Consider the following 13,259-nt stretch of genomic DNA (forward strand, 5'->3'; position numbering starts at 1 on the left):
ATATCGGGGGCGCGTCCACACCAGGTGGTACCTATTTTACGGACCCCGGAGGCGTGATGATGATTGATGATTGGGTTGAGTTGACTTCTGCATGGAATTTTAACTCAGCCGGTATGACTCAAAAGCCTTAACTTACGATATACAGGGCTATCGGATTTTTTTTGTCTTTCGAATAATCCACTGCTGGATGACAGCATCTTCACCCCGTTTCGATTACGTGGGTTGTTTGACCTTACTTCACCACGCTGGTCAGTGCGGGTTGATGCCTGGTGTCACACCAGGACAATGGAGCGCAGTGCGCCAACCACCGCGCCACCGCTCCCCACGCTATAGTGAATTAGACTGGACGTAGTATGCGTGCGGTGTTGTATGCACGTGCAGCGGAAGGCAACATGCATCGTTAGGATAAGGTTCATAAATATGGGCAAATAATACTGTCTGTCTTTGTGTGTTTGTGTGTGTGTTTGTGTGTTTTGGTGTGTTCTAATGTGTGTTCGTGTGTGTGTTGTGTGTGTTCGTGTGTGTTTGTGTGTGTTTGTGTGTTTGTGTGTGTTTGTGTGTGTTTGTGTGTGTGTTTGTGTGTTTGTGTGTGTTTATGTGCGTGGTTGTGTGTTTGTGTGTGCTTGTGTGTGTTCGTGTGTTCGTGTGTGCGTGTGTGTTTGTGTGTTTGTGTGTTCGTGTGTTCGTGTGTTTGTGTGTGTTTGTGTGTGTTCGTGTTTGTGTGTTTGTGTTTGTGTGTTTGTGTGTGTTCGTGTGTTTGTGTGTTTGTGTGTGTTTGTGTGTGTTCGTGTGTTCGTGTGTGTTCGTGTGTGTTCGTGTGTGGTTGTGTGTTCGTGTGTGTTCGTGTGTGTTCGTGTGTGGTTGTGTGTTCGTGTGTGTTCGTGTGTGTTCGTGTGTGGTTGTGTCTTTGTGTTTGTGTGTGTTTGTGTGTTGGTGTGTGTTTGTGTTCGTGTGTGTTTGTGTGTGTTCGTGTGTGTGTGCTCACGGAGTGGTAGTGTAGCGGTTAGCGCGCTGCGCTACGAACCCGGCGACCCGAGTTCGATTCCCACTCACGGCCAACACCGGACCGGTACCTGGGCCTCCCCTAGGTCGACTCAGCCTCAAATGAGTACCTGATGCGGTGCGTAAACATCGCCACTAGGGAGACAAAGGCGGCCGGGCGTGGTGGTGGCCACCCAACCCTTCGTGTGCCGTTCCAGCCTTCATGGGTGCTACTCGCTAACAGCACTTGCCCCTGTTCGTCAAATCAAGTCAAGTTTATTTTTTTGTTCCCGAACACAAATCTGACACTCAAAGCGCCGTCGTCACATGAATAATAATACTCATTATAAAATTAGAAAATTATATACAATGATATAAAATATACATGCTATCTATAGCTGTTTAAACATATACAACTGTAAAGAGAATGTGACTTGAGTGTAGTGAAGAAGTCGACTTTGCGTATTGCTGTTGAGGCTACACGGGTGATCTTTGTCTTTGTTACGTGTGGCTGTGCACACGAGCGTGTAACCAAGACACCCTCATGCCACGGGTGCAGTCGAGTGGTGGTTGTCGTGATGGTGGTTGTGGTGGTTGTGGTTGTGGTGGTTGTTGTGATTGTGGTGGTGGTTGTTGCAGTGGTTGTGGTGGTGATTGCTGGTGGTTGTGATTGTGGTTGTTATGATTGTGGTGGCTGTAGTTGTGGTGGTGGTTGTGGTGATGGTTGTGGTGATGGTTGTTGCGGTGGTTGTAGTGGTGGTAGTTGTGGTGGTTGTAGTGGTGGTTGTAATGGTGGTGGTTGTAGTGGTTGTGGTGGTTGTAGTGGTTGTAGTGATGGTTGTGGTGGTTGTAGTGATGGTTGTGGTGGTTGTGATGGTTGTAGTGGTGGTTGTGGTGGTGGTTGTGGTGGTTGTAGTGGTGGTTGTGGTGGTTGTAGTGGTGGTGGTGGTTGTGGTGGTGGTGGTCGTTGTCAGCCACTCGTGCTGGTGCTGGTTTTCGTGCAGGCAGCGCTGCACCACCACCACCGCTCTCTCTCTCTCTCTCTGACTTTCTGTCACCGCGTTGCGGGTGTTGTGTTGTGTGTGTTGCGTGCATGTTGTGTGCGCGTGCTGTGCATGTGTTTTGTGTGTGTGTTGTGTGTGTTGTGTGCGTGTGTTATGTGTGTGTTGTGTGCGTGTGTTATGTGTGTGTTGTGTGCGTGTTGTGTGTGTGTTGTGTGTGTGTTGTGTGTGTGTTGTGCGTGTGTTGTGTGCGTGTTGTGTGTGTTTTGTGTGTTGTGTTTGTGTTGTGTGCATGTTGTGCGTGTTGTGTGTGTTGTGTGTGTGTGTGTTGTGTGCATGTTGTGCGTGTTGTGTGTGTGTTGTGTGCATGTTGTGTGTGTGTTGTGTGTGTGTTGTGTGTGTGTTGTGCGTGTGTTGTGTGCGTGTTGTGTGTGTTTTGTGTGTTGTGTGTGTGTTGTGTGCATGTTGTGCGTGTTGTGTGTGTTGTGTGTGTGTGTTGTGTGCATGTTGTGCGTGTTGTGTGTGTGTTGTGTGCATGTTGTGTGTGTGTTGTGTGTGTGTTGTGCGTGTGTTGTGTGCGTGTTGTGTGTGTTTTGTGTGTTGTGTGCGTGTTGTGTGCATGTTGTGCGTGTTGTGTGTGTTTGTGTGTGTGTGTTGTGTGCATGGTGTGTGTGTTGTGTGCGTGTTGTGTGTGTTGTGTGTGTTGTGTGTGTCTTGTGTGTGTGTATTGTGTGTGTGTGCTGTGTGTGTGTTGTGTGCATGTTGTGTGTGTGTGTTGTGTGTGTTGTGTGTGTTGTGTGCATGTTGTGTGTGTTGTGTGTGTGTTGTGTGTGTGTTGTGTGCATGTTGTGTGTGTTGTGTGCATGCTGTGTGCGTGTTGTGTGTGTGTTGTGTGTGTTGTGTGTGTGTTGTGCGTGTGTTGTGTGCGTGTTGTGTGTGTTTGTGTGTTGTGTGTGTGTTGTGTGCATGTTGTGCGTGTTGTGTGTGTTGTGTGTGTGTTGTGTGCATGTTGTGCGTGTTGTGTGTGTGTTGTGTGTGTGTTGTGCGTGTGTTGTGTGCGTGTTGTGTGTGTTTTGTGTGTTGTGTGTGTGTTGTGTGCATGTTGTGCGTGTTGTGTGTGTTGTGTGTGTGTGTTGTGTGCATGTTGTGTGTGTGTTGTGTGCATGTGTGTGTGTGTTGTGTGTGTGTTGTGTGTGTGTTGTGCGTGTGTTGTGTGCGTGTTGTGTGTGTTTTGTGTGTTGTGTGCGTGTTGTGTGCATGTTGTGCGTGTTGTGTGTGTTGTGTGTGTGTGTTGTGTGCATGGTGTGTGTGTTGTGTGCGTGTTGTGTGTGTTGTGTGTGTTGTGTGTGTCTTGTGTGTGTGTATTGTGTGTGTGTGCTGTGTGTGTGTTGTGTGCATGTTGTGTGTGTGTGTGTTGTGTGTGTTGTGTGTGTTGTGTGCATGTTGTGTGTGTTGTGTGTGTGTTGTGTGTGTGTTGTGTGCATGTTGTGTGTGTTGTGTGCATGTTGTGCGTGTGTTGTGTGTGTGTTGTGTGTGTATGTTGTGTGCATGTTGTGTGTGTTGTGTGTGTGTTGTGTGTGTATGTTGTGTGCATGTTGTGCGTGTGTTGTGTGTGTGTTGTGTGTGTATGTTGTGTGCATGTTGTGCGTGTGTTGTGTGTGTATGTTGTGTGCATGTTGTGTGTGTTGTGTGTGTGTTGTGTGTGCGTGTTGTGTGTGTGTTGTGTGCATGTTGTGTGTGTTGTGTGTGTGTGTTGTGTGTGTGTTGTGTGTGTGTTGTGTGCATGTTGTGTGTGTTGTGTGTGTTGTGTGTGTGTTGTGTGTATGTTGTGTGCATGTTGTGTGTGTTGTGTGTGTGTTGTGTGTGCGTGTGTGATTGTTGTTGATGTTACAGGAGCCGCTCCGGTCGCTTGGTCTCATCCTTGCGATGGATTCCGACTGCCTCTGTGCACACAGAAAGACACACACACACAATATACACAATGTATACACAACACACACACAATACACACACAATACACACAATGTATACACAACACACACAATACACACACAATACACACACAACACACACACGACACATACACACTATGTATACACAACACACACAATGCACACAATAAATATACACACTATACACAATACACACAATACACGCACACACAACACACACAACACACCACACACAATATATACACAATACACACATGATCGATACACAATACACACAATACACACACAATGTATACACACCATACACACACACAATATATACACACAATACACACGTACAGACTCCTCAACAATGCAAGCATACAACAAAGATCCCCCGTGTAGCCTTAACAGACTGTTGGGACAAGTGCTGTTAGCGAGCACCTATAAAGACGGCGCACGAGGGGGTGGGTTACCAGCACCACGCCCTGACCGCCTTTGTCTCCCCAGTTGCGATGTTTACACACCGCACTAGGTACTCATTTTGAGGCTGAGTCGACCTAGGGGAGGCCCGGGACCGGTTCAGATGCTCGTCACCGGTGTTGGCCGTGAGCGGAAATCAAACTCGGGTCGCCGGTTTCATCGCGCAGCGCGCTAACCGTGTGCGTGTCTGTGTGTGTGTGGTTGTGTGTGTGTCTGTGTGCGTGTCTGTGTGTGTGTGGTTGTGTGTGTGGTTGTGTGTGTGTGTGTGGTTGTGTGTGTGGACAGTGTGTGTGTGTCTGTGTGTGTGTCTGTGTGTGTGTCTGTGTGTGTGTGGTTGTGTGTGTGTCTGTGGTGGTGTGTGTGTGTCTGTGTGTGTGGTTGTGTGTGTGTGGTTGTGTGTGTGTCTGTGTGTGTGTCTGTGTGGTTATGTGTGTGCGTGTGTCTGTGTGTGTCTGTGTGTGGTTGTGTGTATGTGTGTGTGTCTGTGTGCGTGTCTGTGTGTCTGTGTGTGGTGGTGTGTGTGTCTGTGTGTGGTGGTGTGTGTGTCTGTGTGCGTGTCTGTGTGTCTGTGTGTGGTGGTGTGTCTGTCTGTGTGTGTGTGGTTGTGTGTGTCTGTGTGTGTGGTTGTGTGTGTGTGTGTGTCTGTGTGTGTGGTTGTGTGTGGTTGTGTGTGTGTGTGTGTGGTTGTGTGTGTGTCTGTGTGCGTGTCTGTGTGTGTGTCTGTGTGTGGTGGTGTGTCTGTCTGTGTGTGTGTGGTTGTGTGTGTCTGTGTATGTGGTTGTGTGTGTGTGTCTGTGTGTGTGTGGTTGTGTGTGTCTCTGTGTGTGGTTGTGTGTGTGGTTGTGTGTGTGTGTGTGGTTGTGTGTGTGTCTGTGTGCGTGTCTGTGTGTGTGTCTGTGTGTGGTGGTGTGTCTGTCTGTGTGTGTGTGGTTGTGTGTGTCTGTGTGTGTGGTTGTGTGTGTCTGTGTGTGTGTGGTTGTGTGTGTCTCTGTGTGTGGTTGTGTGTGTGTGTGGGTCTGTGTGTGTGTCTGTGTGTGTGGTTGTGTGTGTGTCTGTGGGGAGCGGTAGTGTAGCGGTTAGCGTGCTGCGCTATGAACCCGGCGACCCGAGTTCGATTCCCGCTCACGGCCAACACCAGTGGCGATTATCTGAACCGGTCCTGGGCCTCCCCTAGGTCGACTCAGCCTCAAATGAGTACCTGGTGCGGTGTGTAAACATCACCACTAGGGAGACAAAGGCGGTCGGGCGTGGTGCTGGCCACCCACCCCCTCGTGTACCGTTGCGGCCTTCATAGGTGCTCGCTAACAGCACTTGCCCCTACAGTCTGTTAAGGCTATATGGGGGATCTTTATCTGTGTGTGTGTGGTTGTGTGTCTGTGTGTGGGGAGCGGTGGTGTCGCGGTTAGCGCTGTTACAGGTGCTCGCTCACAGCACTCGTCCCCGACAGCCCTGTCTGTATCATAGCGAGTCGGTAGGCGATGGGGGGGTGGGATAGGGGCGGTGTTGTTGTCTGCAGGGGTAGGCTGTGTGTGTGTCTGTGTGTTTGTGTGTAGGCTTTTGTGATCGGGTGCTCCGAAATTGCAAGTTCACGGGGTATGGACGGGTAACGATGTGTTTGTTCTCTCCACACTAGCGAGTAGCACCTATGAAGGCCGGCACGGCACACGAGGGGGGTTGGGTGGACAGCACCACGCCCGGCCGCCTTTGTCTCCAGAGTGGCGATGTTTTTTACACAACTTCTACACCAGGGACCTAGGGAAGAGGCCAGCACCGGTTCAGAGAAATCGTCACCGGTGTTGGCCGTGAGCGGGAATCGAACCCTGGAGGTTCTTCAGGGTTCCTAGCGCGGCGTAGCACGGACTGCTACCACCGTCACGCACACACACACACAGTACTATACACACGCCTGTGTGTGCGTGTGTGTGTGTGCTGTATAGGGGGCACAGGTGGCGTGCATCTGGCCACTCATCTCAGTCAGTCGAGAGCCGTGGCACCTGCTGGGTCTCTCCCGTGACCTCCTGCCGGCCGGGCGTTCGACCTCTTCACGTGGCCTCAACGTGCACGTGGCCTGGCACAAGCGCCGTGTTGTTGTTGTTGTTGTCGTATTTCAAGCGTGTGCGGTGCTGCTGCTGCACACACGCATAAGGTCGACTGATGGGCACTGGCGGTAGAGGCGAGCCGCAGCCTTTAACCGCACAACCATCAAACTGCCCAAGCGAGTGTCTCTCCTCAACCCCTGTGCGCCTTCGTGTCTGCGAATTTCAAGATAAAACCTCATGCCCCCCCCTCCTCCTCCCACAATTGCGCCTTTTGAAAGTGGCATCTGTCTCGCGCGGTTGGTTCCACGCAACCGCAGCAAAGTCGGGAGTGAGCGTGTGCGTGTGTGGGTGCGTGTGGGTGCGTGTGTGTGTGTGCGTGTGAGCCTGCGTGTGTGTGTGGGTGCCTGTGTGTGTCCGTGTGTGCGTGTGTGTGTGCGTGTGGGTGCCTGTGTGTGTGTGCGTGTGAGCCTGCGTGTGTGTGTGTGGGTGCCTGTGTGTGTGAGCCTGCGTGTGGGAGCTTGCATGTGTGTGTGGGTGTCTGTGTGTGTGTACATGCGTGTGTGTGTGCCTGCGTGTGGGAGCCTGCATGTGTGTGTGTACGTGCATGTGCCTGTGTGTGTGTGTGGGAGCCTGCATGTGTGTGTGTGTGCGTGCGTGTGAGTGCCTGTGTGTGTGTGCGTGTGAGCCTGCGTGTGTGTGCGCCTGCCTGTGTGTGTGCGTGTGTGTGCGCCTGCCTGTGTGTGTGTGTGCGCGTGCGTGTGGGTGCCTGTGTGTGTGCTTGCGTGTGTGTGTGCGCGTGTGTGCTTGCGTGTGTGTGTCTGTGCGTGCGTGCCTGCCTGTGCGTGTGCCTGTGTATGTGCGTGTGTGTCTGTGCGTGTGGGAGCCTGTGTGTGTGTGTGTGTGCCTGCCTGTGCGTGTGCCTGTGTATGTGTGTGCGTGTGTGTGTCTGTGCGTGTGGGAGCCTGTGTGTGTGTGCCTGCCTGTGTGTGCCTGCTTGTGTGTGTGTGCCTGTGTGTGTGCGTGTGTGTGTCTGTGCGTGTGGGAGCCTGTGTGTGTGTGTGTCTGTGTGTGTGTGTGCCTGTGTGTGTGTGTGTGTGCGTGTCTCACGGCCATTTGACGCGCAGAGCTTTCCACGCAGCATGATTCATTGATTTTTTTTGCCACGAGCTTGAGTGCGAATCACCAAGAAAGCATCCACACGTAGCACACACATAACATGCATGACACACACAACACAACATACACACAACGCGCACATAACATGCATAACACACAACACAACATACACACAATTGACACAACACACAACGCACACAGCACACAACGACACCACACACACAACAATAGCACACACACAGCAAACCCTAAGAAGGCCGGCACGGCACACGAGGGGGTGGGTGGCCAACACCACGCCCGGCCTCCTTTGTCTCCCCAGTGGCGATGTTAACTACACACCGCACCAGGTACTTACTTGAGTCTGAGTCGACCTAGGGGAGGGCCAGGACCGGTTCAGATAGCGCAGCGCGCTAATCGCTACACTACCGGACACACACACATCTACACACACACACAGCTGCACACACACACATCTACACACACACAACAATAGCACACACACACACAGCTGCACACACACACACACATCTACACACACACAACAATAGCACACACACACACCACACACGCGTAACAACACACAATACCACAACAACAACCGCCATTCGCCAATACGTGGCGGTGACGTCCCCAAGGCGCTTGTACCAGGCTACGTACACTTAAAGGCCACGCCATACCACGCACATAATACTACACACAAAACCACACATTTCACACAAACGACACCGCACACCACGCTATACAACACAGCACACGCGTAACAATAGCGCGCAATGGCACACACATAACGAATCTACACACAATACCGATACACACACACGCACACACGACAGCACACACACACAGTCGCACGGCAGATCAATGTGCCCTTAGCGTTAACCCGGCTGTCGTCAATGTATTGCTGTGTGCGTGTGATGCTCGCTAACAGCACTTGCCCCTACGGTCCGTTCAGGCTATACGGGGGATCTTTTTCTCTGTGTGTGCTGGTGAAGGACGCTGCTGCTGCTACTGAGCACTTGGAGGCTGTCGCTCACAACAACAAGGCGCTGAGCGCCGGGCGGATAAAACGCAGCAAAAGTTGGCGCAGGTGGTGAACATCAGGCAGTCATCTCGAGTCAGTCGACCCGCGGCGCCTGCTGGGTCTGCCCCGTGACCGTCGTCGTCATAGCCAGCACAGCACAGCAGCAGAGAAATCACCACAGGCCACGATGATGATGATGACGACGATGATGATCACAATGACGATGATGACGCAGGTGACGTCAGTGTACAACAAATCTGTAAAATGATGGAGTGACGTGGGGCGCGCGAGGAGGAGCAGGGAACGCCACTCATGCACACACACAGACACACAGACACACACGTGCACACACAGAAACACAGACACACACACGCACAGACACACACACGCACAGACACACACACAGACACACACACGCACGCGCACATATACAGACTCGCACACACACACGCGCTAACCACTGCCCTTACCGCCCCCCTCCAATCTTCGATGCGCGCTAAACACACGCACACAATCACACAGGCAAATACGCACACACACACAAAGACACACGCACACAATCACACAGGCAAATACGCACACACACACAAAGACACACACACAATCACACAGGCAAATACGCACACACACACAAAGACACACACAATCACACAGGCAAATACGCGCACACACACAAAGACACACACACACAATCACACAGGCAAATACGCACACACACACAAAGACACACACACACAATCACACAGGCAAATACGCACACACACACAAAGACACACAATCACACAGGCAAATACGCGCGCACACACACAAAGACACACACACAATCACACAGGCAAATACGCACACACACACAAAGACACACACACACAATCACACAGGCAAATACGCACACACACACAAAGACACACACACAATCACAAAGGCAAATACGCACACACACACAAAGACACACACACAATCACACAGGCAAATACGCACACACACAAAGTCACACACACAATCACACAGGCAAATACGCACACGCACACAAAGACACACACACACAATCACACAGGCAAATACGCACACACACACAAAGACACACACACAATCACACAGGCAAATACGCACACACACACAAAGACACACATACAATCACACAGGCAAATACGCACACACACACAAAGACACACACACACAATCACACAGGCAAATACGCACACACACAAAGACACACACACACACAATCACACAGGCAAATACGCACACACATACAAAGACACACACACAATCACACAGGCAAATACGCACACACACACAAAGACACACACACACAATCACACAGGCAAATACGCACACACACACAAAGACACACACACACAATCACACAGGTAAATACGCACACACACACAAAGACACACACACACAATCACACAGGAAAATACGCACACACACACAAAGACACACGCACACAATCACACAGGCAAATACGCACACACACACAATCACACGGGCAAATACGCACACACACACAAAGACACACACACACAATCACACAGGCAAATACGCACACACACACAAAGACACACACACACAATCACACAGGCAAATACGCACACACACACAAAGACACACACACAATCACACAGGCAAATATGCCCACACACACAAAGACACACACACACAATCACACAGGCAAATACGCACACACACACAAAGACACACACACAATCACACAGGCAAATACGCACACACACACAAAGACACACACACACAATCACACAGGCAAATACGCACACACACACAAAGACACACACACACAATCACACAGGCAAATACGCACACACACACAAAGACACACACACAATCACACAGGCAAATACGCACACACACACAAAAACACACACACAATCACACAGGCAAATACGCACACACACAAGACACACACACAATCACACAGGCAAATACGCACACACACAAGACACACACACAATCACACAGGCAAATACGCACACACACAAAGACACACACACAATCACACAGGCAAATACGCACACACACAAAGACACACACACACAATCACACAGGCAAATACGCACACACACACAAAGACACACACACACAATCACACAGGTAAATACGCACACACACACACAAAGACACACACACACAATCACACAGGCAAATACACACACACACACAAAAACACACGCACACAATCACACAGGCAAATACGCACACACACAAAGACACACACACACAATCACACGGGCAAATACGCACACACACACACAAAGACACACACAAACACACAATCACACGGGCAAATACGCACACACACACAAACACACACACACAATCACACAGGAAAATGCGCACACACACACAAAGACACACACACACAATCACACAGGCAAATACGCACACACACACAAAGACACACACACAATCACAGAGGCAAATACGCACACACACAAAGACACACACAATCACACAGGCAAATACGCACACAGACACAAAGACACACACAATCACACAGGCAAATACGCACACACACACAAAGACACACACACACAATCACACAGGCAAATACGCACACACACACAAAGACACACGCACACAATCACACAGGCAAATACGCACACACACACAAAGACACACACACACAATCACACAGGTAAATACGCACACACACACAAAGACACACACACACAATCACACAGGAAAATACGCACACACACACAAAGACACACGCACACAATCACACAGGCAAATACGCACACACACACAATCACACGGGCAAATACGCACACACACACAAAGACACACACACACAATCACACAGGCAAATACGCACACACACACAAAGACACACACACACAATCACACAGGCAAATACGCACACACACACAAAGACACACACACAATCACACAGGCAAATATGCCCACACACACAAAGACACACACACACAATCACACAGGCAAATACGCACACACACACAAAGACACACACACACAATCACACAGGCAAATACGCACACACACACAAAGACACACACACACAATCACACAGGCAAATACGCACACACACACAAAGACACACACACACAATCACACAGGCAAATACGCACACACACACAAAGACACACACACAATCACACAGGCAAATACGCACACACACACAAAAACACACACACAATCACACAGGCAAATACGCACACACACACAAAGACACACACACACAATCACACAGGCAAATACGCACACACACAAAGACACACACACAATCACACAGGCAAATACGCACACACACAAAGACACACACACACAATCACACAGGCAAATACGCACACACACACAAAGACACACACACACAATCACACAGGCAAATACGCACACACACACAAAGACACACACACAATCACAAAGGCAAATACGCACACACACACACAAAGACACACACACACAATCACACAGGCAAATACACACACACACACAAAAACACACGCACACAATCACACAGGCAAATACGCACACGCACACAAAGACACACACACACAATCACACAGGCAAATACGCACACACACACAAAGACACACACACAATCACACAGGCAAATACGCACACACACACAAACACACACACACAATCACACAGGCAAATACGCACACACACACAAAGACACACACACACAATCACACAGGCAAATACGCACACACACAAAGACACACACACACACAATCACACAGGCAAATACGCACACACATACAAAGACACACACACAATCACACAGGCAAATACGCACACACACACAAAGACACACACACACAATCACACAGGCAAATACGCACACACACACAAAGACACACACACACAATCACACAGGTAAATACGCACACACACACAAAGACACACACACACAATCACACAGGAAAATACGCACACACACACAAAGACACACGCACACAATCACACAGGCAAATACGCACACACACACAATCACACGGGCAAATACGCACACACACACAAAGACACACACACACAATCACACAGGCAAATACGCACACACACACAAAGACACACACACACAATCACACAGGCAAATACGCACACACACACAAAGACACACACACAATCACACAGGCAAATATGCCCACACACACAAAGACACACACACACAATCACACAGGCAAATACGCACACACACACAAAGACACACACACACAATCACACAGGCAAATACGCACACACACACAAAGACACACACACACAATCACACAGGCAAATACGCACACACACACAAAGACACACACACACAATCACACAGGCAAATACGCACAACACACACAAAAACACACACACACAATCACACAGGCAAATACGCACACACACACAAAGACACACACACACAATCACACAGGCAAATACGCACACACACAAAGACACACACACAATCACACAGGCAAATACGCACACACACAAAGACACACACACACAATCACACAGGCAAATACGCACACACACACAAAGACACACACACACAATCACACAGGCAAATACGCACACACACACAAAGACCACACACACACAATCACACAGGTAAATACGCACACACACACACAAAGACACACACACACAATCACACAGGCAAATACACACACACACACAAAAACACACGCACACAATCACACAGGCAAATACGCACACA

General features: G+C 49.8%; 1 protein-coding gene across 2 annotated transcripts in view; it reads right to left on the minus strand.

The window, feature by feature from the left end:
- Positions 1-333: 333 nt before the first annotated feature.
- Positions 334-13,259, minus strand: part of LOC133355788 (histidine-rich glycoprotein-like) — a 46,083-nt gene continuing 33,157 nt past the window's right edge. The window contains exons 1-2 of one of the 2 annotated variants that reach the window (XM_061573146.1): positions 6,412-6,476; positions 334-3,925 (exon numbers count right to left, since the gene is read on the minus strand). In XM_061573146.1, coding sequence (XP_061429130.1) covers positions 2,036-3,901 — 1,866 coding nt within the window. In that variant the 5' untranslated portion in view covers positions 3,902-3,925; positions 6,412-6,476 and the 3' untranslated portion in view covers positions 334-2,035. Of the gene's footprint in view, positions 3,926-6,411; positions 6,477-13,259 lie in introns of those variants that run through there. The other variant, XM_061573154.1, reaches the window with a different exon arrangement.

The sequence above is a fragment of the Lethenteron reissneri genome, chromosome 7 (assembly GCF_015708825.2).
Source record: "Lethenteron reissneri isolate LAM-NWPU_2019-01 chromosome 7, ASM1570882v1, whole genome shotgun sequence".
In the NCBI taxonomy this organism is placed as follows: Eukaryota; Metazoa; Chordata; class Hyperoartia; order Petromyzontiformes; family Petromyzontidae; genus Lethenteron; species Lethenteron reissneri.